The 27,244-nt window shown below is 41.8% G+C and overlaps 1 protein-coding gene across 1 annotated transcript; it reads right to left on the bottom strand.

Moving 5' to 3' along the window:
- Positions 1 to 92: 92 nt before the first annotated feature.
- phkg2 (phosphorylase kinase, gamma 2 (testis)) lies at positions 93 to 26,941 on the bottom strand. The gene is made up of 10 exons (XM_084172969.1): positions 26,779 to 26,941; positions 20,509 to 20,617; positions 2,772 to 2,947; positions 2,604 to 2,658; positions 2,406 to 2,471; positions 2,150 to 2,313; positions 1,921 to 2,011; positions 1,628 to 1,781; positions 1,334 to 1,459; positions 93 to 1,147 (listed from the first exon to the last, which is right to left on the bottom strand). Exons 2-10 carry the CDS (start codon positions 20,601 to 20,603, stop codon positions 902 to 904), a joined length of 1,173 nt encoding a protein of 390 aa, XP_084029095.1. The 5' UTR covers positions 20,604 to 20,617; positions 26,779 to 26,941; the 3' UTR covers positions 93 to 901.
- Between the last annotated feature and the right edge of the window lie 303 nt (positions 26,942 to 27,244).

Genomic DNA, 27,244 nt, shown 5'->3' with positions numbered 1-27,244 from the left:
GATATAGGTTGTTTGTGGGTGTCTGTCAGTAAAGAGATTGATTACGTAACCAAGTTTTTGTTAACTCCTTTACCACAAAATCAACACACAAATATGACAAAGTAAATAGGTTACTTTTATTATTATTATAAATAAAACATGTCTTTTATAGTTATACAATTATTGTACACCACTTATTGAGGAATGCCAGTTTCATTCAGGCAAAGGTACACTTAGTTGAGTAAATCTCACACTGGACTGAAAAGGAATGCTATTTGTTACAATAATTGTTGTATTGCACTAAACACCAAACGCAGAAAGGAAACTAATCTGACTGGGGTAACAGTTATTTCGTCTTTTCCTATACCCTTATCTTAAAATATCAGTGGAAATTGGAAAACTATATTTGGAATGTTTAATGTTTCTTCTGCAATCACTATGTTATTTTAGATTCAGTAAGAATACATGATTGTTAAAATACAGGTTTAGGTAGCAAATAGAAGTAAACAATGAAAAAAGAATGTTACGCCAACTCGATAAAGAATGTCATACCAATAAAATACTTTTACTTTTCAAGCATTAACTGCATCATCGGTATGGATATATGTTCACCTTTTTTGCCCTATGTGTACAATATAGTGCATTGAAGTGGCTTTGTCACTTTTGCTTCCTAAAACCATTGCCAGCTGATTTGAGTAGTCTCAAAAAGCACTCTCTTGGAACCTACATCGATCTCAAATCCACTTAACCATAAATAATTATGAGCCATTATCCGCATTATGGCTAACATGTCACTGGACCCTGAATTCCTCACCATATGTAACGAGACCTAACATTCATAAGGAAAAAAATATGCACACCAAAATGTAAAACCTGTTAAACTACATAAGGTTAATGCAGTTACTAGAACAAGTATGACCTTTTAAGTTTCAAAGTCCTCTAAACCAAGAAGCAATATTTTAGCCGTATTCTGGAAGAGGGCAGCCCTGTTTTGCTGCTCCCCTTTCTTAACCCAGTGTCCATAGATCCTGAAGGCGCAGCCGTCGATAAGTTTGCGCACTCCCTTCAGGGAGTAGGGGTCTCTGGCCAGGACCTCCCGCGTCAGTGGCCTGGCCCTGCGGTAGCGACAGTACATACGGATACAGGCCAGCACACTCAGGATCAGTACCTACAGGAACAGTGAAAGGGACGTGCATTAAAACACACACACGTTAATGCTTCACAACCTCCCAGAAGATCCCCATCTTCCAGTCAAAGCACAAATCCAATTGGATGCAATGGAAATCTAATTCTGGCTCAGCTGTTCATTTTACAGTCACTGGAGCCAAATAACACAAAATACATAGAAACTTACCCTGAATGTCTTCCGGGGACTGAAGTGACGCACCTCGTCCCTTTGGTACTGCCTAAAGAAGGAATGAGCCAAGGCTTGTTCAGCGGTGAGACGGACAATTGGGTCCACCACCAGCAACCTGGTAATCTAACAGTTGTGAAAGAGAGAAGTCATAAAACAATGCCAGTCAGAGAAAGTGTATCGATGTTCATATTCAACATATTCTTTAAATGACATATAGTATAACTCGACCTTGAAATATACAAATCAGTCCTTGAATCATAGATAGGAACTAGAGACAGGATGACGTCTCACCAGATCTTTGACGGTGTCAGACCTGTCATCCCACTCTGGGGAGCTGAACTGGTAGCGGCCCTCCATGATCATTCTGAGCATCAGCAGCTGTTTGCGGTGCCAGAAGGGTGGAGAGCCAGCCAGCAGGGTAAACAGAATCACCCCACACGCCCAACTAACACACAGAAAACCAGATACAGTTTCTGGAACAGAATCTTCACTGATTCATAAAATAGTTTGGTGCCCTTATATTACAAATAACAAAATGTTATTAGGACTATCTGATTACTGATAGTGATCATTTTAAGACTTACAGGTCAACTTCCTTCCCATATCCCTGATGCGTCTCATCCATGGAGCATTTCAGGATTTCAGGTGCCAAATAACCTGGCGTCCCACAAAGCTCTAGCCGTTTGGAGAGAACAAAGCAATTCCACATTTGAGCTATGTGGGCAATTAATGGATTATGTCTTCAACTTTTTATTTTGTTGATGAGAGTGTAAATCCAAAATACAGCGAGTTCATTTCAATCTACTCTCTCACCTCTCAGATTCTTGCCTGGCTGAAGCTGGACAGAGAAGCCAAAGTCAGAGAGTTTGATGTGTCCCTGGTCATCCAGCAGAATGTTTTCAGGTTTCAGGTCCCGGTGAACTATGTTGAGGGAATGGAGGTATTGGACAGCTTCCAGGAGACATCGCATCATACACCTGATGAGAGAGAGAGGGAGAGAGAGACAATTGAGAAGATCTGGAGTGCATTTTTGGCTTGGGTTATAACTGACCAAAACCTAGACACTCACCTAGTTTCCTTCTCACTGAGAGTGACCTTCTCTGTCAGGTAGTCGAAAAGCTCTCCACTCCTCATGCTGCAAAAGGAACCATAATGATAGAAAACACTTGAGTAGGTGAACACTATGAAAAGACAGGATCATTAAAACGCATCACAAAACACAGCTACACATGTAATAATTAATTAGGCTATATAAATGCATACTTACAGGTCAAATACCAAAAATATGAATGTTGTTGACTCATAGGAATCAATGAGAGTGACTTGGAGAAAGATGAAGAAAGAGTTTATCATTAGCATATTGCATTTCAAGAGACATGAGTAAGCTATTTTAAAAATGCCCTTCGGTGCATTGGTGAAGGTAGTACAAACTCACTGATAGAGGAGTGTCCTTTGACCATATTGAGGACCTGGATCTCCTTCAGTGTGGAGCTCTTCACCTCTTCCAGCTGCTGTGCCGTCATCTTCTCAGCTGTGATCTCTATAATCTTCACTGCCAACTCCTGCCCTGTGTGCTTGTGCACACATCTGCGCACCACACTACTCACACCTCTGCAAGGACAAAAAAAAAGAGGTATCGTAAAGGTTAAATTCAAATTGGATGAGTAGTCGGGCAAGTTGAGCCTGCTTTGTGGTTGCCCCATGGGGCAATTATTATTATCATTCACGTTTTTTACTGAAAACAACCAAATTGCACAACAAATCCTGTATGTTTAAGTAAAAGACAGACAGGTTATGGCATTTGTGTGTAAACAGCTACATTTTCTGGGCAAGTTATCATAATCTTCAGGCAACCAAAAAGTACTCCTGACTTGCCCAAAGGCCAAGTGCCTTTCAGACCTTAATGTCAATCCCTGAGCTAAGCGAAACAATTGTAGCTTTTGTGATAGAGGCACCACATTTCACACACAGCTAGGGCATGTCTAAAGTATTTTTGGCTATAGTCCAATCACAGATTTGATCAATTTCAAATATGGCCGCAAACCAGCTCCATTGACAGGTTGATTGTTTAGCAACAAAACCAATGCGTGCGCAACTATGGGGCAAAACAGACGCGGTTGGCTTAGAATGTTGACAACATGTAAGAGCGCGATGAGCCAAGTAAAGGCCCCCTGGCCAAACCTGGACGACGCTGGGCCAATTGTGCGCCGCCCTATGGGACTCCCGGGATCGAACCCGGGTCTGTAGTGACGCCTCTAGCGCTGCGATGCAGTGCCTTAGACCGCTGCGCCACTCGGGAGTTCCCCTTACTACACATTTCTTGTGTTACAGCCTGAATTCAAAATGTATTAACTAGATTTTTTTCCCTCTCTCACCCATCTACACACAATACCCCATAATGACAAAGTGAAAACATGTTTTTAGAAATTGTTGCTAATTTATTGAAAATGAAATACTGACATATCTAATATACACAAATATTCACACCCATGTCAATACTTTGTAGAAGCACATTTTGTAGCGATTACAGCTGTGAGTCTTTCTGGGTAAGTCTCTAAGAGCTTTCCACACCTGAATTGTGAAACATTTGACAATTACTATTTTCAGAATTCTTCAAGCTCTGTCAAATTGGTTGTTGATCATGGCTAGACAACCATTTTCAGGTCTTGCCATAAATTAACTCTTCTTGGTAAGAATTTACTGTCTTCTTGGTAAGCAACTCCAGTGTAGATTTGGCCTTGTGTTTTAGGTTATTGTCGTGCTGAAAGGTGAATTCATCTCCCAGTGTCGGATGGAAAGCAGACTGAACCAGGTTTTCCTCTAGGATTTTGCCTGTGCTTAGCTCCATTAGGTTTTTTTATCCTGAAAAACTCCCCAGTCCTTAACAATTATAAGCATTCCCATAACATGATGCAGCCACCACTATGCTTGAAAATATGGAGAGTGGTACTCAGTAATGTGTTGTATTGGATTTGCCCCAAACATAACACTTTGTATTCAGGACAAAAAGTGAATTGCTTTGCTACATTCTTTGCAGTATTACTTCAGTGCCTTGTTGCAAACAGGATGCATGTTTTGGAATATGTTTTATTCTGTACAAGCTTCCTTCTTTCACTCTGTCAATTAGGTTAGTATTGTGGAGTAACTACAATGTTGTTGATCCATCCTCAGTTCTCCTATCACAGCCATTCAACTCTGCAACTGTTTTAAAGTCACCATTGGCCATATGGTGAAATCCCAGAGTGGTTTGCTTCCTCTCCGGCAACTGAGTTAGGAAGAACACCTGTATCTTTGTAGTGACTGGTTGTATTGATACACCATCCAAAAGTGTAATTAATAACTTCAGTGTCTGCTTTTTAAATTTTTTTTACCCATCTACCAATAGGTGCCCTTCTTTGCGAGGCATTGGAAAACCTCCCTGGTCTTTGTGGTTAAATCTGTGTTTGAAATTCACTGCTCGACTGCGGGACCTTACAGATAATTGTATGTGTGGGGTACAGAGATGAGTTAGTCATTAAAAAAATCATGTTAAACACTATTATTGCACACAGAGTGAGTCCATGCAACTTATTAAGCACATTTTTACTCCTGAACTTATTTAGCCTTGGCATAACAAAGGGGTTGAATACTTATTGTATTCATTTCTAATTAATTTGTAGAAATGTCGAAAAACAGAATTGCACTTTGACATTATGGGGTATTGTGTGTAGGCCAGTGACAAAAAAATCTAAAATGAATCCATTTTAAATTCAGGTTGTAACAACAAAATGTGGAAAAATTCCCTGCGGCTAGGGAACCCTGACCTGTTCACCGGACGTGCTACCTTGTCCCGGACCTGCTGTTTTCGACTCTCTCTCTACCGCACCTGCTGTCTCGACCTCTGAATGCTCGGCTATGAAAAGTCAACTGACATTTACTCCTGAGGTACTGACTTGTTGCACCTTCTACAACCACTGTGATTATTATTTGACCCTCCAGGTCATCTATGAACGTTTGATCATCTTGAAGAACAATCTGGCCTTAAATGGCCATGTACTCTTATAATCTCCACCCGGCACAGCCAGAAGAGGACAGGCCACCCCTCAGAGCCTGGTTCCTCTCTAGGTTTCTTTCTAGGTTCCTGCCTTCCTAGGGAGTTTTTCCTAGCCACCGTGCTTCTACATCTGCATTGCTTGCTGTTTGGGGTTTTAGCCTGGGTTTCTGTATAGCACTTTGTGACATCTGCTGATGTAAAAAGGACTTTATAAATACATTTGATTGATTGATTGTGAATACTTTCTGAAGGCACTGTAGCTGAAACGAGCCACTTACGATTACCCACGTGGCAGTTTCTTGTCATTGTTGCTAGCCATTCAGAATCACAACTACTCACGGACTTCTGCCCCATTGAAGCGTGCACATTGTTTTCGTGACGTTGTCAGCTAACCCATCTATATGGCCATCTCTCCATAAATAATAGGTACTTACAGCCCGATGATGGCTTAAAATGTGCAATATATGTATCCTTAAAATTCCAGTAAAAAATTTACATTGAAATAGAAAAGCTGCAAAAAAAGTACCACAAATTACTGTTTCTTTAAACAGAAAATAATGCCTAGTTCCAGTATTATATATGTAAACAGTCTAAAAATGTTATATACAGTTGAAGTCAGAAGTTTACATACACCTTAGCTAAATACATTTAAATTCATTTTTTACAATTCCTGACATTTAATCCTAGTAAATATTCCCTGTTTTAGGTCAGTTAGGATCACCACTTTATTTGAAGAATGTGAAATGTCAGAATAATAGTAGAGAGAATGATTTATTTCAGCTTTTATTTCTTTCATCAAATTCCCAGTGGGTCAGAAGTTTACATACACTCAATTAGTATTTGGTAGCATTGCCTTTAAATTGTTTAACTTGGGTCAAACGTTTCGGGTAGCCTTCCACAAGCTTCCCACAATAAGTTGGGTGAATTTTGGCCCATTCCTCCTGACAGAGCTGGTGTAACTGAGTCAGGTTTGTAGGCCTCCTTGCTCGCACACGCTTTTTCAGTTCTGCCCACAAATTTTCTATAGGATTGAGGTCAGGGCTTTGTGTTGGACACTCCAATACCTTGACTTTGATGTCCTTAAGCCATTTTGCAACAACTTTGGAAGTATGCTTGGGGTCATTGTCCATTTGGAAGACCCATTTGCGACCAAGCTTTAACTTCCTGACTGATGTCTTGAGATGTTGCTTCAATATATCCACATAATTGTCCTTCCTCATGATGCCATCAATTTTGTGAAGTGCACCAGTCCCTCCTGCAACAAAGCACCCCCACAGCATGATGCTGCCACACCCGTGCTTCACGTTTGAGATGGTGTTCTTCGGCTTCCAAGAAACCCCCTTTTTCCTCCAAACATAACGATGGTCATTATGGCCAAACAGTTCTATTTTTGTTTCATCAGACCAGAGGACATTTCTCCAAAAAGTACAATCTTTGTCCCCATGTGCAGTTGCAAACCGTAGTCTGGCTTTTTTATGGCGGTTTTGGAGCAGTGGCTTCTTCCTTGCTGAGCGGCCTTTCAGGTTATGTCGATATAGGACTTGTTTTACTGTGGATATAGATACTTCTGTAGCTGTTTCCTCCAGCATCTTTACAAGGTCCTTTGCTGTTGTTCTGGGATTTATTTGCACTTCTCGCACCAAAGTACGTTAACCTCTAGGAGACAGAACGCGTCTCCTTCCTGAGTGGTATGACGGCTGCGTGGTCCCATGGTGTTTATACTTGCGTACTATTGTTTGTACAGATGTACGTGGTACCTTCAGGCGTTTGGAAATTGCTCCCAAGGATGAACCAGACTTGTGGAGGTCTACATATTTTTTTCTGAGGTCTTGGCTGATTTCTTTTGATTTTCCCATGATGTCAAGCAAAGAGGCACTGAGTTTGAAGGTAGGCCTTGAAATACATCCACAGGTACACCTCCAATTGACTCAAATGATGTCAATTAGCCTATCAGAAGATTCTAAAGCCATGACATCATTTTCTGGAATTTTCCAAGCTGTTTAAAGACACAGTCAACTTAGTGTATGTAAACTTCAACCCACTGGAATTGTGATACAGTGAATTATAAGTGAAATAATCTGTCTGTAAACAATTGTTGGAAAAATTACTTGTGTCATGCACAAAGTAGATGTCCTAACAGACTTGCCAATACTATAGTTTGTTAACAAGAAATTTGTGGAGTGGTTGAAAAATGACTTTTAATGACTCAAACCTAAGTGTCCAACTTCAACTGTAAGTGTTTCCTGAAGTCTGATGATTACAATGATACATAATATGATTTTACATACTGTTTTAATTTTTAAGAAATGTGACGGGAAAACTGCCCTTTACACATCACTCTAGGTAAAAACCCATAGGAATGCATTATGTCCAGCATTATGTCCAGCAGTGAGATATGTAACTATGGATTACAGTATGTAACCTCAGTTCTCTGAAGGAGATGAGGGAGACATCTCACTTTGGGACAAGTCCTCGTGCGTGTCATTCATTATTCAATCACACCTAGGGCTGTTATGGTGACCTTATTACCGCCACACCGGCAGTCACGAGTCATGACCGCAGTCAAATTTCACCTGACCGTTTAGTCACGGTAACTAAGCTTCTTGAAGCTCTGATGCTGCTGATGGTAGCCTACCAAACTTGCTAACTCAGCACTTTATTGTCCCTATAATTTACATTTACATTTTAGTCATTTAGCAAACGCTCTTATCCAGAGCGACTTACAGGAGCAATTAGGGTTAAGTGCCTTGCTCAAGGGCACAGACAGATTTTTCACCTAGTCGGCTCGGGGATTAGAACCAGCGACCTTTTGGTTACTGGCACAATGCTCTTAACCACTAAGCTACCTGCCGCCCTAGGAAGTTTCACTGACAGCAATGCAAATGTAATCGAAAATCTAATCTAACATCAGCCCATGAGCTCATGTTGCATTTCTATAGGCTATGCAATTCCGTGAGAAAAAAAGTTGATGGCCTCTTAAAAAGAGGAGGATCCCATCAACTTTCTATAGGCTAGGCCTACTATATTTATTTACCAACTTTCCTAATATTAAGCACATTCCTTCGCTATACAAAAGGAGTATAGCCTACCTGGCGGGCATGAAAATAATGTATTTTTTTCCCATGCCCCTGTTCCAAGACAGGTGCATGATAATGGTCCATTCTAAATCAAAACTAATTTCCCACATATATTGTTTAGTACAGTGAGGGAAAAAAGTATTTGATCCCCTGCTGATTTTGTACGTTTGCCCACTGACAAAGAAATGATCAGTCTATAATTTTAATGGTAGGTTTATTTGAACAGTGAGACAGAATAACAACAAAAATATCCCGAAAAACGCATGTCAAAAATGTTATAAATTGATTTGCATTTTAATGAGGGAAATAAGTATTTGACCCTCTCTAAATCAGAAAGATTTCTGGCTCCCAGGTGTCTTTTATAAAGGTAACGAGCTGAGATTAGGAGCACACTCTTAAAGGGAGTGCACCTAATCTCAGTTTGTTACCTGTATAAAAGACACCTGTCCACAGACGCAATCAATCAATCAGATTCCAAACTCTCCACCATGGCCAAGACCAAAGAGCTCTCCAAGGATGTCAGGGACAAGATTGTAGACCTACACAAGGCTGGAATGGGCTACAAGACCATCGCCAAGCAGCTTGGTGAGAAGGTGACAACAGTTGGTGCGATTATTCGCAAATGGAAGAAACACAAAATAACTGTCAATCTCCCTCGGCCTGGGGCTCCATGCAAGATCTCACCTCGTGGAGTTGCAATGATCATGAGAACGGTGAGGAATCAGCCCAGAACTACACGGGAGAATCTTGTCAATTCAGCAGGGACCATAGTCACCAAGAAAACAATTGGTAACACACTACACCGTGAAGGACTGAAATCCTGCAGCGCCCGCAAGGTCCCCCTGCTCAAGAAAGCACATATACATGCCCGTCTGAGGTTTGCCAATGAAAATCTAAATGTTTCAGAGGAGAACTGGGTGAAAGTGTTGTGGTCAGATGAGACCAAAATCGAGCTCTTTGGCATCAACTCAACTCGCCGTGTTTGGAGGAGGAGGAATGCTGCCTATGACCCCAAGAACACCATCCCCACCGTCAAACATGGAGGTGGAAACATTATGCTTTGGGGGTGTTTTTCTGCTAAGGGGACAGGACAACTTCACCACATCAAAGGGACGATGGACGGGGCCATGTACTGTCAAATCTTGGGTGAGAACCTCCTTCCCTCAGCCAGGGCATTGAAAATGGGTCGTGGATGGGTATTCCAGCATGACAATGACCCAAAACACACGGCCATGGCAACAAAGGAGTGGCTCAAGAAAAAGCACATTAAGGTCCTGGAGTGGCCTAGCCAGTCTCCAGACCTTAATCCCATAGAAAATCTGTGGAGGGAGCTGAAGGTTCGAGTTGCCAAACGTCAGCCTCAAAACCTTAATGACTTGGAGAAGATCTGCAAAGAGGAGTGGGACAAAATCCCTCCTGAGATGTGTGCAAACCTGGTGGCCAACTACAAGAAACATCTGACCTCTGTGATTGCCAACAAGGGTTTTGCCACCAAGTACTAAGTCATGTTTTGCAGAGGGGTCAAATACTTATTTCCCTCATTAAAATGCAAATCAATTTATAACATTTTTGACATGCGTTTTTCTGGATTTTTTTGTTGTTATTCTGTCTCTCACTGTTCAAATAAACCTACCATTAAAATGATAGACTGATCATGTTTTTGTCAGTGGGCAAACGTACAAAATCAGCAAGGGATCAAATACTTTTTTCCCCTCACTGTATATGTAAAGACAAGACTAAATCAAGAATAGTCTGATGGGTGACAATATTAGCCTTTCACTTGTGAATGATGCCCAGCGAGTGCAGTAAGGCAAGAAACAGCACATAACTTTTTTTTAGGCTACTTTTTTAAATCACAGTCACATGTATCCTAGCCCATCGGCCTATATGTTGAAAAGTGGGCAAATCATTTCTTAAAATTAAGCACATTAATCCGCTTTACAACCGGTGTAGAGCCTAACTGGCATACATAGGCGGCACGTGAGTTTCAAGTTTGGGGAAGATAATTTTCACCATAAAAATGAACCTTTATAAAACAAAACATTACATGCATAACGGCATTTGCAGCCAGTTTTGAGAACAGTGTTTTCCCGCTAATTGATTGCATTTTGGAACATTCACACTTATAGTCTACTGCCGTGTGCACATTGCTGCACTTACAGTGGGAAAAAAAGTATTTAGTCAGCCACCAATTGTGCAAGTTCTCCCACTTAAAAAGATGAGAGAGGCCTGCAATTTTCATCATAGGTACACGTCAACTATGACAGACAAAATGAGAAGAAAAATCCAGAAAATCACATTGTAGGATTTTTCATGAATTTATATGCAAATTATGGTGGAAAATAAGTATTTGGTCAATAACAAAAGTTTCTCAATACTTTGTTATATACCCTTTGTTGGCAATGACACAGGTCAAACGTTTTCTGTAAGTCTTCACAAGGTTTTCACACACTGTTGCTGGTATTTTGGCCCATTCCTCCATGCAGATCTCCTCTAGAGCAGTGATGTTTTGGGGCTGTCGCTGGGCAACACAGACTTTCAACTCCCTCCAAAGATTTTCTATGGGGTTGAGATCTGGAGACTGGCTAGGCCACTCCAGGACCTTGAAATGCTTCTTACGAAGCCACTCCTTCGTTGCCCGGGCGGTGTGTTTGGGATCATTGTCATGCTGAAAGACCCAGCCACGTTTCATCTTCAATGCCCTTGCTGATGGAAGGAGGTTTTCACTCAACATCTCATGATACATGGCCCCATTCATTCTTTCCTTTACACGGATCAGTCGTCCTGGTCCCTTTGCAGAAAAACAGCCCCAAAGCATGATGTTTCCACCCCCATGTTTCACAGTAGGTATGGTGTTATTTGGATGCAACTCAGCATTCTTTGTCCTCCAAACACGACGAGTTGAGTTAACAAAAAGTTCTATTTTGGTTTCATCTGACCATATGACATTCTCCCAATCCTCTTCTGCATCATCCAAATGCACTCTAGCAAACTTCAGACGGGCCTGGACATGTACTGGCTTAAGCAGGGGGACACGTCTGGCACTGCAGGATTTGAGTCCCTGGCGGCGTAGTGTGTTACTGATGGTAGACTTTGTTACTTTGGTCCCAGCTCTCTGCAGGTCATTCACTAGGTCCCCCCGTGTGGTTCTGGGATTTTTGCTCACCGTTCTTGTGATCATTTTGACCCCACGGGGTGAGATCTTGCGTGGAGCCCCAGATCGAGGGAGATTATCAGTGGTCTTGTATGTCTTCCATTTCCTAATAATTGCTCCCACAGTTGATTTCTTCAAACCAAGCTGCTTACCTATTGCAGATTCAGTCTTCCCAGCCTGGTGCAGGTCTACACTTTTGTTTCTGGTGTCCTTTGACAGCTCTTTGGTCTTGGCCATAGTGGAGTTTGGAGTGTGACTGTTTGAGGTTGTGGACATGTGTCTTTTATACTGATAACAAGTTCAAACAGGTGCCATTAATACAGGTAACGAGTGGAGGACAGAGGAGCCTCTTAAAGAAGAAGTTACAGGTCTGTGAGAGCCAGAAATCTTGCTTGTTTGTAGGTGACCAAATACTTATTTTCCACCATAATTTGCAAATAAATTCATTAAAAAATCCTACAATGTGATTTTCTGGATTTTTTCTCCTCAATTTGTCTGTCATAGTTGACGTGTACCTATGATGAAAATTACAGGCCTCTCATCTTTTTAAGTGGGAGAACTTGCACAATTGGTGGCTGACTAAATACTTTTTTCCCCCACTGTATAATGTGAAGAAATTGTCTAATAGTTTATCAATGTTTTAAGCTAAACGTTCTGAACTTTTGCATCAGCCCCAATGCTTTTAAAAGGTTTTTTGATGCGAGTGGTTGTATTAATTTGGGATCTTAATTAGTTAACCAATAGAATAGGTCAACTTTGTACTATGGGGATAGTAGATTGACATAGGCTAGTGCTTTTGCTGTTCGTTAGGCCTACTCATCTTGTTGGCTGATGAAAAGTAAACGTGGACAGTTCTAACATCTTCAATATGCGCCTCGGAATTTGATAAGAAGGACGTGCGCAATTGGGTCCCTGATGTGTCGGTCTTCACTTGTAGCCTACTTCGGAACTGAGATGCCTGTGAGAAGGACCCGATCACGTGACAGGCATTGTCTAATAAGAATTGAGATATCTGCGAGAGCCATGTGAGTGAGAGGTGCTTCGGAGCACGGCGATTGGCAGCCGGGAAAAGGGAATTATAATTATTATATTCAGCCCACAGGCACAACGGCCACTTTGGCCGCAAAAGGCATGGATTTGATTAGGGGCATTACGGCCACTGAAGGGGGATGCTGCTGGGAAATTCGAGGCCTAGTGAGAATATTATCATGTGCTTGTCAAATTGTGAATGAGAGACTGATGAAGTGTGTACAGCTTGCACAAGAAACAAAGCAGAGCTCATGCCTTTCGTACAACTTTTTTAAAATCTGAATGATTCAGAGGAGAACTGGGTGAAAGTGTTGTGGTCAGATGAGACCAAAATTGAGCTCTTTGGTATCAACTCAACTCGCTGTGTTTGAAGGAGGAGGAATGCTGCCTATGACCCCAAGAACACCATCCCCACCGTCAAACATGGAGGTGGAAACATTATGCTTTGGGGGTGTTTTTCTGCTAAGGGGACAGGACAACTTCACCGCATCAAAGGGACGATGGACGGGGGCCATGTACCGTCAAATCTTGGGTGAGAACCTCCTTCCCTCAGCCAGGGCATTGAAAATGGGTCGTGGATGGGTATTCCAGCATGACAATGACCCAAAACACATGGCCAAGGCAACAAAGGAGTGGCTCAAGAAGAAACACATTAAGGTCCTGGAGTGGCCTAGCCAGTCTCCAGACCTTAATCCCATAGAAAATCTGTGGAGGGAGCTGAAGGTTCGAGTTGCCAAACGTCAGCCTCGAAACCTTAATGACTTGGAGAAGATCTGCAAAGAGGAGTGGAACAAAATCCCTCCTGAGATGTGTGCAAACCTGGTGGCCAACTACAAGAAACGTCTGACCTCTGATTGCCAACAAGGGTTTTGCCACCAAGTACTAAGTCAAGTATTTGACCCCTCTGCAAAACATATTTCCCTCATTAAAATGCAAATCAATTTATAACATTTTTGACATGCGTTTTTCTGGATTTTGTTGTTATTCTGTCTCGCACTGTTCAAATAAACCTACTATTAAAATTATAGACTGATCATGTCTTTGTCAGTGGGCAAACGTACAAAATCAGCAGGGGATCAAATACTTTTTTCCCCTCACTGTAGGAGGACCTGTTTCTTTGTTAACCGCTCAACACAGAATAGCCGCATGTGGCACTCCCTCAGAAATCATTTGGAGAAAATATGCTTTCTATTTCACTCAGCTATGTTCAATTGTATTCTTCATATTATGAAATAATGCCACGGAATTCTAAGCAAATCTTGTCTGCTAAATGAACTACTGTAGCCCACAGCTATATAGCCAGATCAGGGCCTAACATAAGGACAACTTAGAGAATGCTATTCTGTTCTTCTGAAATAGACTACATTTTCTTCATATCATGTTTCTTTAGACCTGTCTAAAATAAATAATGGATGTATTTATGGTGTAGGCTATATTAAATTGATTTATTAGACTTTTTTAAATGTAGATGTTCCAAAGGTCTGCATCAGTCGCTTGAAGCCTATGCAGTGAAGACAGGAGATGCTAAATGTGTTTATGTTAATTTACCGTGAGACCGGCAGTTATTTGCTTGACAATCACCGGATGACAAAATGTAATGACCGCCACAGCCCTAATCGCACCTAACACAGGGTTAAAAAAAATAAAAAAAAAGGGGGGGGGGGGGGGGGGGTCATAATAGCTTATATCCAAAGCGGTTAAAACGCTACAGCCAAATTCATAAGAAGAAAATAACTTCAACATGCCAACATTCAGAAACCGCCAGAAGCTTCTGTTTACCACAGAGAGCATTTGATTATATCATTTCCCCTCTACCTTTCCTGGATGGCAAAGTATCAGGATGTTGTATCTGGTTTTGAATCGGAATTTAGAGAACTGAATTTGAAAACAATCTGAATGCATCTGAGAAGTTGAATATAAGAAACGTTGATTACAAACCATTTCAAGTTAAACTCCCCTGTAGTAAAACATTTTTAAATACACAGACAATGAATGCAATATCTACCATATTGAAACTCAACATATAAATATTGAATTTGAATATTCAATTAAATTGATATTTTTATTAAAAAACAATGCAATATTCATTCAATTCAGTTTCAAATCATGAAATACAAGTTCATGAATTCAATTATTTAATTTGTGCATTAAACATTCAAAATAATACAATTTAAATGTAATATCCTAATACAAATTCAAAATTATAAAATTCAAATACAATTTCTGTTCTCACCGAAATCGCTCCATTTGTGTGAATCTTCCCATTTACACCAGAGACCTGTATATAATGATGAGATTCTCATGTCTCCGCCCTAACAATGGGAGTCGTTGTCCCAAAGGCGGGGAGGCAGGCGACAAGCTTAGGTACAAAATAAGCACATAGAAACACATTGGGCTTATTTTTGGCGAGAGTGAAACCTCTCGCTTTGCCTCTTCCTCTCTGTTTACACACACAATGATGAAAGATCACTTCTTCCTTTCTGACAAGCGATTTCAACTCGCTATTTGCATTTGAGGTTTGTTCCAACAGAATCGGTTATATGGCCACCAAAACACAGAGACATTATTTTACTGTAATAGAGGAGAGAAGTTAACCTTTCTAACAAGACCCTTTTTATGTCTCAACTCCTCAAATTGTGCGCAGAGCAGACACTACTAACACAGGAGTATCAGTGAACATTGATTCTGGAAAATTTATGCTCAGTTTGTTGGCACGACATTTCGGTACCGCGAACCGCTAGCAGCATTTTAGCCAAATGTTTTATAAATGTACAATAAGCATAAAACACAATTATATAAAGGTATTATATAATCATAGGTCCCGTGTAGCTCAGTTGGTAGAGCATGGCGTTTGCAACGCCAGGGTTGTGGGGACCAGTATGGAAAAAAAAAAAATGTATGCACTCACTAACTAAGTCGCTCTGGATAAGAGCGTCTGCTAAATGACTAAAATGTAAATGTTATATAAGGTAGGTAACTTGATTTCAACATCTGAACAAAGCGTACAGGCTAGCATGCTGTTCAAACAGTTGGAGATGGACAGAAGGGTGTGTTCATAACAATTCAACTGTTCTGCCTTGTTAGCTTGCAAATATATCCAAGTTGGTTCAACTTGAAATGTAAAGATTAGCTAGCATGTAGGCTTGTGTGATTGTGTATGAGACCTGTGTAAATGTTCTATAATGCCTGCTACAAGAAGTTAGTCATTTTAGTGAATGTGCATTATGCATGGTTCTGGTTAAATTTGTAACAAAAAGGGCATTTTCATAGACAGACTTTAAAGCCAGATTAGTGATTATTGCAACAACAAAAAAAGCAGGTTAACCTAATTTGATAAAATGATATAATTATTAGTGGGTCTTATGGTTGTGGAAGGCTTATACGCTACATGGCCAAAAGTATGTGGACACCTGCTCCTCAAACATCTCATTCCAAAATCATGGCCATTAATATGGAGTTAGTCCACCCTTTGCTGCTATAGCAGCCTCCACTACAGTCTGTAACGTAACAAAATGTGGAAAAAGTCAATGGGTCTAAATACTTTCCGAAGGCACTGTATGTATCCTTTAAAATGTATGCTGAATAGTGGTCAAAATGTGCCCTCAAATTGCCATTTTGTAATTTTCAATTGACCATAGCTTTATCATTAAGTGGTATATTAAGCCCCTAATGCTGGCTTACAATGTTCAAGGGGGCGCTGTGACGGTTATGGAATTTTGGGTAACAGTTATTTGTCAGGCAAATTTCCACGGTCACCGTTATAACAGTTCAAATAGCAAAAATAAGCCATGCTGATTTTCTCCTCTACTCTGTCTGCTGCACTTGCTTTGCAGCAGTAGTAGCACGTTGTGTTCCGTTGACTAGCAACCGCAGTGAACAACTATCATGCTGTTGCAATGCAGCTACACATTCTTGAGTTTGCTAGCCTAGCATGGATCTCAAAGTCGGTTTCCATCCCTTTGTCTCGAATATACATTCACTTTAGATGGCAACACTTACCAAGAATTTGGTAGTTGATTTCAGCAGAGATGGTGGCTTTCAGCATCGTTTTGCATCTTTACAAACCGGATAAAATGTATAACACACACAGTTTAAAATAGGCTACTAAAATCATTCCAATCCCAATTAAAGGGCAAATGCAGTTTAGCTGACTTTAGGACCATGCGGACGCCTGGGAGTGGGAGGGAAGGCTGTTTGTATGGCTGGATGCCTTTATGGGGAGCGCATTGACGCAACTGCAGGGATTAGCGCACATTTTTCTCAAAACAGTGCAGAGGTAAAGATGGCTGTAGTAGATGGCTTTGGCTAGGTACAGTATTCATCCCCCTTAGTGTTTTTCCTATTTTGTTGCATTACAACCTGTAATTTAAAATGGATTTTTATTTGGATTTCATGTAATGGACATACACAAAATAGTCCAAATTGGTGAAGTGAAATGATAAAAATAACTTGTTTCAAAAAATTCAAAAAAATAGATAAACGGAAAAGTGGTGTGTGCATAGGTATTCACCCCCTTTGCTATGAAGCCCCTAAATAAGATCTGGTGCAACCAATTACCTTCAGAAGTCACATAATTAATAAAGTCCAGCTGTGTGCAATCTAAGTGTCACATAATCTGTCACATGATCTCAGTATATATACACCTGTTCTGAAAGGCCCCAGACTCTGCAACACCACTAAGCAAGGTGCACCACCAAGCAAGCGGCACCATGAAGACCAAGGAGCTCTCCAAACAGGTCAGGGACAAAGTTGTGGAGAAGTACAGATCAGGGTTGGGTTATAAAAAAATATCTGAAACTTTGAACATCCCACGGAGCACCATTAATACCATTATTGTAGGCACTACAGAGGGTAGTGCGTACGGCCCAGTACATCACTGGGGCCAAGCTTCCTGCCATCCAGGACCTCTATACCAGGCGGTGTCAGAGGAAGGCCCTCAAAAATATCAAAGACTTCAGCCACCCTAGTCATAGACTGTTCTCTCTGCTACCGCACGGCAAGCGGTACCGGAGTGCCAAGTCTAAGACTTCTCAACAGCTTCTACCCCCAAGCCATAAATCTCCTGAACAGCTAATCATGGCTACCCGGACTATTTGCACTGCCCCCCCACCCCCACCCCATCTTTTTACACTGCTGCTACTCTGTTAATTATTTATGCATAGTCACTTTAACTCTACCCACATGTACATATTACTTCAACTACCTCAATTAGCCGGTGCCCCCGCACATTGACTCTGCACCGGTACCCCCCTGTATATATAGCCTCCCTACTGTTATTTTACTTCTGCTCTTTTTTTCCTCAACACTATTTTGTTGTTTTATTTTACTTTTTTATTAAAAATAAATGCACTGTTGGTTAAGGGCTGTAAGTAAGCATTTCACTGTAATGTCTGCACCTGTTGTATTCGGCGCATGTGGCCAATAGAATTTGATTTCATTTGATTATTAAAAAAATTGAAAGAATACGGCACCACAACAAACCTGCCAAGAGAGGGCCGCCCACCAAAACTCACAGACCAGGCAAGGAGGGCATTAATCAGAGGGGCAACAAAGAGACCAAAGATAACCCTGAAGGAGCTGCAAAGCTCCACAGCGGAGATTGGAGTATCTGTCCATAGGACCACTTTAAGCCGTACACTCCACAGAGCTGGGCTTTACGGAAGAGTGGCCAGAAAAAAGCCATTGCTTAAAGATAAAAATAAGCAAACACGTTTGGTGTTCGCCAAAAGCCATGTGGGAGACTCCCCAAACATATGGAAGAAGGTACTCTGGTCAGATGAGACTAAAATTGAGCTTTTTGGCCATCAAGGAAAACGCTATGTCTGGCGCACCTCTCATCACCCCGAGAACACCATCCCCATAGTGAAGCATGGTGGTGGCAGCATCATGCTGTGCGGATGTTTTCCATCGGCAGGGACTGGGAAACTGGTCAGAATTGAAGGAATAATGGATGGCGCTAAATACAGGGAAATTCTTGAGGGAAACCTGTTTCAGTCTTCCAGAGATTTGAGACTGGGACGGATGTTCACCTTCCAGCAGGACAATGACCCTAAGCATACTGCTAAAGCAACACTTGAGTGGTTTAAGGGGAAACATTTAAATGTCTTGGAATGGCCTAGTCAAAACCCAGACCTCAATCCAATTGAGAATCTGTGGTATGACTTAAAGATTGCTGTACACCAGCGGAACCCATCCAACTTGAAGGATCTGGAGCAGTTTTGCCTTGAAGAATGGGCAAAAATCCCAGTGACTAGATGTGCCAAGCTTATAGAGACATACCCCAAGAGACTTGCAGCTGTAATTGCTGCAAAAGGTGGTTCTACAAAATATTGATTTTTTTTTTTTTTGGGGGGGGGGGGGGGTGAATAGTTATGCACGCTGAAGTTCTTTTTTTTGGTCTTATTTCTTGTTTGTTTCACACAAAAAAATATGTTGCATCTTCAAAGTGGTAGGCATGTTGTGTAAATCAAATTATACAAACCCCCAAAGAATCCATTTTAATTCCAGGTTGTAAGGCAACAAAATAGGAAAAATGCCAAGGGGGTGAATACTTTCGCAAGCCACTGTAACTGCTGTTTGACTTGACATGAAACTAAACTAAAGTGTTAATCCCGGTGCTGAGCTAGTGCATAGCTGCTAATTCTTGTATGACGTGTTTGTAGAATGAGGTGAATGAAGCTACAGCAACAAGGTGACTGGAGTCAATTCTGCTTGTTTTTGCTGTGCAGTAAATGAGCTTCAATTTTATAAAAAAACCTAGGTTTAGCTGAAATGATGCCACTGAGCCAGAGCACTATGCATACTACGGATTAAGGTAGAAACGCAATTGTTAATAATAATAACAATTGCCCCCGTGTAGCTCAGTTGGTAGAGCATGGCATTTGCAACGCCAGGGTTGTGGGTTCGATTCCCACGGGGGGCCAGTATGAAACATTTATATTAACTGTAAGTTGCTCTGGATAAGAGCGTCTGCTAAATGACTCAAATGTAAATAATTCATTTACACTACTGCTATTGGGTATATTGGATATATTTACTTAAAAATAAATGTATTACAAATATTTTCTAAAATGTATGTATTAGAATGGTTATTTTATTCACAGTCTTCATCCATAATCGTTGGTTACACAACACCTGCTCTTTCCATGACATAGACTGACCAGGTGAATCCAGGTGAAAGCTATGATGCCTTATTGATGTCACTTGTTAAATACACTTCAATTAGTGTAGATTAAGGGGTGAAGACAGGTTAAAGAAGGATTTTTAAGCCGTGAGACAATTAAGACATGGATTGTATATGTGAGCCATTCAGAGGGTATATGGGCAAGACAAAATATTTAAGTGCCTTTAAACGGTAGTAGGTGCCAGCCGCATCAGTTTGAGTGCGTCAAGAACCGCAACGTTGCTGGGTTTTTCACGCTCAGCAGTCTCCCGTGTGTATCAAGAATGGTCCACCACCCAAAGGCCATCCAGTCAACTTGACAACTGTGGGAAGCATTGGAATAAACATGGGCCAGCATCCCTGTCGAACGCTTTCTTCACCTCACCGCCCTGACAAACTGAGGCTGGCGTGAGGGCAAAAGGGGGTGCAACTCAATATTAGGATGGTGTTCCTAATGTTTTGTACACTCATCTGTATATGGCATATTTCAGCAATTGTATTGTGTTCTCCACACCATCTCAAACATTTTAAGCCATCACTGGGCTGTGTCTACCTATTATTTATGGCGATATGGCCATGTGACTCCTGTCCAATATGTATGTGAAATTTGGTGCCTCTATCACAAAAGCCACAATCCCCCTAAAATGTGACACTTAGCCGCTGGACTATAATGTGCTTTGGATCTATTCTTGTGTGGTGTGTGACTCAGTAACTCACCTGCCAATCACCTCTTTTGGGTCATATTTCTGGTAGAACTCCTTGGCTCCCACCCAGTCAGGTAGTTCATCTCCAATCACTATATCTCGAGTCATGGTGATAGCTTAATCTATAACATGATAAGAACATTACTGTATTACAACTCTTTAAAATGTTGGGGGAACTAATCTAGCTACCTGGCCAGGATGCTCTTAGAGCTTTGACAAGATAATCAAATTGATCAAGTGTTACAGGCTACATTTAGCTTGAATTTGTCTAAGGTGAGACATTTGTGTGCAAAATTGTGTAAATGTTCCTTACAAGCCAGAATGTTTAATAAAATTACATTTAAACTTACTCTACGGGTTGTCTGTGCGGTTTGTCCTTCTGCTGCTCAAAATTGACACGAGAGAAGGTAGGTATATGGTTATTTTGGCACCCAGGTAAAATTAGTATTATACTGGATATTTGGTTCTCTCATTAATAGCTATTGAACCAAGCATGCCATGACAATGAAAATGGTATATTCTGAATCAGGTGAGGATGGAGAACAATCCACACACTTTTGAAGATTTAAATCGGAATGTCCAATATAAAACTTTACCTAGCTGCCAAACCCATATACCTACAGGCCCTCTGAAATGTGAGGTAAACAATACTTTCCTATTTTGTCTCAAATTTCGAGCAGCAGAAGGACAAACAGCACAGACAACCGGTAGAGTAAGTTTGGCTTGTAAGGAACATTTACATGATTTTGCACACAAAATGTCTCAGGCTCTATATATATATATATATATACACCAATTAATTGTCTATTACGGCCTGATTAATCAGACAAAGTTGCCACTAGCCGAATTTCTCAACTCCACGATATGTACAAGTACAGAAACTATGAAATCCAGCATAGCTGGTTAAACTCAACTACATTATTTATGATGGAGTTGAGCAGCAACTAGTTTGGACGGACTGGTGCTCCGATGTCTCATAAAATGAAGTTATCAAAAACTGCAGATTTTAGCACACAAAGAATAGCCCACAATTACACACGGCGTTGTTCTATGTAATCGCGGACTATTCTTTGGGTTCTGAAATCAATCGTTTTTGATTTTTTTTTAATGGTCGGAGCTCCAGTCCATCCACACTATTAGTCGCAGTCCAACTCCATCATAAATCGTTGAGTTTAGTCGGCTACAACACCCAAAGAAAAGCTTGCATTTACAAAGGACAAACATAGGTACAAGGAAAGCGTTAAAGAATGGACATTTTTACAAGTATCGACTGACAGCGACTCGATGTAGTCGGACTCCAGCCCGACCCCTTTTTTAAATGTATTTTTATTTAACCAGGTAAGCCAGTTGAGAACAAGTTCTCATTTACAACTGCGACCTGGCCAAGATAAAGCAAAGCAGTGCGATAAAAACAACAACACAGAGTTACATATGGGGTAAACAGTACATAAAGTCAAAAATACAACAGAAAATATATATACAGTGTGTGCGAATGTAGTAAATTATGGAGGTTAGGCAATAAATAGGCCTTAGTGCAAAATAGTTACAATTTCGTATTAACACTGGAATGATAGATGTGCAAAAGATGATGTGCAAATAGAGATACTGGGGTGCAAATTAGCAAAATAAATAACAATATGGGGATGAGGTAGTTGGATGGGCTAATTACAGATGGGCTGTGTACAGGTGCAGTGATCGGTAAGCTGCTCTGACAACCGACGCCTAAAGTTAGTGAGGGAGATAAGAGTCTCCAGCTTCAGAGATTTTTGCAGTTCATTCCAGTCATTGGCAGCAGAGAACTGGAAGGAATGGCGGCCAAAGGAGGCGTTGGCTTTGGGGATGACCAGTGAGATATACAGTGAGGGAAAAAAGTATTTGATCCTCTGCTGATTTTGTCCGTTTGCCCACTGACAAAGACATGATCAGTCTATAATTTAAAATGGTAGGTTTATTTGAACAGTGAGAGACAGAATAACAACAAAAAAATCCAGAAAAACGCATGTCAAAAATGTTAGAAATTGATTTGCATTTTAATGAGGGAAATAAGTATTTGACCCCTCTGCAAAACATGACTTAGTACTTGGTGGCAAAACCCTTGTTGGCAATCACAGAGGTCACAGGCCACCAGGTTTGCACACATCTCAGGAGGGATTTTGTCCCACTCCTCTTTGCAGATCGTCTCCGAGGCTGACGTTTGGCAACTCGAACCTTCAGCTCCCTCCACAGATTTTCTATGGGATTAAGGTCTGGAGACTGGCTAGGCCACTCCAGGACCTTAATGTGCTTCTTCTGGAGCCACTCCTTTGTTGCCTTGGCCATGTGTTTTGGGTCATTGTCATGCTGGAATACCAATCCACGACCCATTTTCAATGCCCTGGCTGAGGGAAGGAGGTCCTCACCCAAGATTTGACGGTACATGGCCCCGTCCATCGTCCCTTTGATGCGGTGAAGTTCTCCTGTCCCCTTAGCAGAAAAACACCCCCAAAGGATAATGTTTCCACCTCCATGTTTGACGGTGGGGATGGTGTTCTTGGGGTCATAGGCAGCATTTCTCCTCCTCCAAACACAGCGAGTTGAGTTGATGCCAAAGAGCTCGATTTTGGTCTCATCTGACCACAACACTTTCACCCAGTTCTCCTCTGAATCATTCAGATGTTCATTGGCAAACTTCAGACGGCCCTGTATATGTGCTTTCTAGAGCAGGGGGACCTTGCGGGCGCTGCAGGATTTCAGTCCTTCACGGCGTAGTGTGTTACCAATTGTTTTCTTGGTGACTATGGTCCCAGCTGCCTTGAGATCATTGACAAGATCTTCCTGTGTAGTTCTGGGCTGATTCCTCACCGTTCTCATGATTCATTGCAACTCCACGAGGTGAGATCTTGCATGGAGCCCCAGGCCGAGGGAGATTGACAGTTCTTTTGTGTTTCTTCCATTTGCGAATAATCGCACCAACTGTTGTCACCTTCTCACCAAGCTGCTTGGCGATGGTCTTGTAGCCCATTCCAGCCTTGTGTAGGTCTACAATCTTGTCCCTGACATCCTTGGAGAGCTCTTTGGTCTTGGCCATGGTGGAGAGTTTGGAATCTGATTGATTGCTTCTGTGGACAGGTGTCTTTTATACAGGTAACAAGCTGAGATTAGGAGCACTCCCTTTAAGAGTGTGCTCCTAATCTCAGTATGTTACCTGTATAAAAGACACCTGGGAGCCAGAAATCTTTCTGATTGAGAGGGGGTCAAATACTTATTTCCCTCATTAAAATGCAAATCAATTTATAACATTTTTGACATGCGTTTTTCTGGATTTTCTTGTTGTTATTCTGTCTCTCACTGTTCAAATAAACCTACCATTAAAATTATAGACTGATCATTTCTTTGTCAGTGGGCAAACGTACAAAATCAGCAGGGGATCAAATACTTTTTTTTCCCTCACTGTACCTGCTGGAGCGCAGACTACGGTTGGGTGTTGCTATGGTGACCAGTGAGCTAAGATAAGACAGGGATTTGCCTAGCAGTGATTTATAGATGACCTGGAGCCAGTGGGTTTGGCGACAAATATGTAGTGAGGGCCAGCCAACAAGAGCGTACAGGTCACAATGGTGGGTAGTATATGGGGCTTTGGTGACAAAACGGATGGCACTGTGATAGACTACATCCAATTTGCTGAGTAGAGTGTTGGAGGCTATTTTGTAAATGACATCGCCGAAGTCAAGGATCGGTAGGATAGTCAGTTTTACGAGGGCATGTTTGGCAGCATGAGTGAACTTTTGATTGGAGATGCTTAATGTGAGTCTGGAAGGAGAGTTTACAGTCTAACCAGACACCTAGGTATTTGTAGTTGTCCACATACTCTAGGTCAGACCCGCCGAGAGTAGTGATTGTAGTCCGGTGGGCGGGTGCAAGCAGTGTTCGGTTGAAAAGCATGCATTTAGTTTTACTAGTGTTTAAGAGCAGTTGGAGGCTACGGAAGGAGTGTTGAATGGCGTTGAAGCTCGTTTGGAGGTTTGTTAACACAGTGTCCAATGAAGGGCCAGATGTATACAAAATGGTGTCGTCCGCATAGAGGTGGATCCAAGCATCACCAGCAGCAAGAGCAACATCATTGATATACACAGAGAATAGAGTCGGCCCGAGAATTGAACCCTGTGGCACCCCCATAGAGACTGCCAAAGGTCCAGACAACAGGCCCTCCGATTTGACACATTGAACTCTATCTGAGAAGTAGTTGGTGAACCAGGCGAGGCAGTCATTTGAGAAACCAAGGCTATTTAGTCTGCCAATAAGAATGCGGTGATTGACAGAGTCTAAAGCCTTGGCCAGGTCGATGAAGACGGCTGCACAGTACTGTATTTTATTGATCGCGGTTATAATATCGTTTAGGACCTTGAGCGTGGCTGAGGTGCAACCATGACCAGCTCGGAAACCGGATTGCATAGCGGAGAAGGTACGGTGGGATTCGAAATGGTCGGTGATCTGTTTGTTAACTTGGCTTTCAAAAACTTTCGAAAGGCAGGGCAGGATGGATATAGGTCTGTAACAGTTTGGATCTAGAGTGTCACCCCCTTTGAAGAGGGGGATGACCGCGGCAGCTTTCCAATCTCTGGGGATCTCAGACGTTACGAGAGAGAGGTTGAACAGGCTAGTAATAGGGGTTGCGACAATTTTGGCGGCTAATTTTACAAAGAAAGGGTCCAGATTGTCTAGCCCAGATGATTTGTAGGGGTTCAGATTTTTCAGCTCTTTCAGAACATCAGCTGTCTGAATTTGTGTAAAGGAGAAGCGGGGGGGGGGGGGGGGGCATGGGCAAGTTGCAGCGGAGGGTGCAGAGCTGGTGGCTGGGGTAGTGGTAGCCAGGTGGAAAGCATGGCCAGCCGTAGCAAAATGCTTGTTGAAATTCTCGATTATTGTAGATTTATCGGTGGTGACAGTGTTTCCTAGCCTCAGTGCAGTGGGCAGTTGGGAGGAGGTGCTCTTATTCTCTATGGACTTTACAGTGTCCCAAAACTTTTTGGAGTTAGTGCTACAGGATGCACATTTCTGTTTGAAAAAGCTAGCATTTGCTTTCCTAACTGATTGTGTATATTGGTTCCTGACTTCCCTGAAAAGTTGCATATCGCGGGGGCTGTTCGATGCTAATGCAGTACGCCACAGGATGTTTTTGTGCTGGTCAAGGGCAGTCAAGTCTGAGGAGAACCAGGGGCTATATCTGTTCTTAGTTCTGAATTTTTTGAATGGGGCATGCTTATTTAAGATTGAGAGGAAAGCACTTTTAAATAACAACCAGGCATCCTCTACTGACGGAATGAGGTCAATATCCATCCAGGATACCCGGGCCAGGTCAATTAGAAAGTCCTGCTCGCTAAAGTGTTTTAGGGAGCGTTTGACAGTGATGAGGGGTGGTCGTTTGACCGCAGACCCATTACGGACGCAGGCAATAAGGCAGTGATCGCTGAGATCCTGGTTGAAGACAGCGGAGGTGTATTTAGAGGGTACATTTGTCAGGATGACATCTATGAGGGTGCCCATGTTTACAGATTTTGGGTTGTACCTAGCAGGTTCGTTGATAATTTTTGTGAGATTGAGGGCATCTAGTTTAGATTGTAGTTTGGCCGGGGTGTTAAGCATATCCCAGTTTAGGTCACCAAGCAGTACGAACTCTGAGGATAGATGGGGGGCAATCAGTTCACATATGGTGTCCAGGGCACAGCTCGGGGCTGAGGGGGGTCTGTAGCAAGCGGCAACAGTGAGAGACTTATTTCTGGAAAGGTGGATTTTTAGAAGTAGATGCTCAAACTGTTTGGGCACAGACCTAGATAGTATGATAGAGCTCTGCAGGCTATCTCTACAGTAGATTGCAACCCCACCCCCTTTGGCAGTTCTATCGAGACGGAAAATGTTGTAGTTGGGGATGGAACTACACACGACTCCATCGTATGTAGTACTAAGTTACTAGTAACTTGGGTAAACTCAGCTAGGTTGCCACCGTTGCCACTTGCCAGTTACTGTAGCTACCTCAAGCCGGATGATGTAGCTAGCCGGCGAATGCTGAAACTTGGCAAACCATGTATGGTAATGCACCACCAGCAATTGACATAGCTACCTACTGTAACTAGCTACACATAAGAAGTATTATTTGGGGCCCCAGAGAATATATTTTAATTTGGACCGATTTGATCACAGCGAGGTTAAGTAGCTGCTAACGTTAGCTAGCAGCTAACGTTAGCTAAACTAGACATGTCTAAGTTAACTAGCTGCACAAGTTTAAATTGGTTCACGCGCTACTTACCAAATGCAATCAAACTACGAGATTGATAGAAGATAGATCGTGTCGAGTATCACTGACAATACTACCAAACTGATGAGCAACTATTGCATTGCAATATGTCTAGGGTTGCTAACTATCTAACGTTCAGCTACCATCTTGATTGTTTACATTCTGGAGCGCAATCCCTTACCTCCTTACCTCCTTACCTTGACACATATGAACAATTCTTCTTCTTCTTCGGTGGGGTTTAACAGCGGTTGGCATCCGATGTTAATGGCGCATTACCGCCACCATCTGGACGAGGTATTGAATGAGAAAATAGAAAAACTGCGGGAAAGGAGGAAAACGACATTATACAAAATACAAAATTAGGCACGTCAACTAACAAAAAACGTTCAGCTGCATACACAGTGATTCTAATTTTCTTAGACTTATTTTCCGCGAACAATTATTTATATACAACAATGCATATGAAGGGGCTGTAGAC

This window comes from Coregonus lavaretus, assembly GCF_964263955.1.
Source record: "Coregonus lavaretus genome assembly, chromosome: 1".
Lineage (NCBI taxonomy): Eukaryota > Metazoa > Chordata > Actinopteri > Salmoniformes > Salmonidae > Coregonus > Coregonus lavaretus.
Note: the sequence above shows the minus strand (reverse complement) of the source record. Positions and strands in the feature narration are given on the sequence as shown.

What these genes read in the sequence shown, in the direction of transcription:
- phkg2 (XM_084172969.1), bottom strand. Translation starts at nt 20,603, where the DNA reads ATGACTCGAGATATAGTGATTGGAGATGAACTACCTGACTGGGTGGGA. An exon ending in CAAAGGACACTCCTCTATCA is followed by an intron (nt 2,659 to 2,771) that starts GTGAGTTTGTAC and finishes TCTTTCTCCAAG; the next exon opens with TCACTCTCATTGATTCCTAT. An exon ending in GCCAGGCAAGAATCTGAGAG is followed by an intron (nt 2,012 to 2,149) that starts GTGAGAGAGTAG and finishes CCAAACGGCTAG; the next exon opens with AGCTTTGTGGGACGCCAGGT.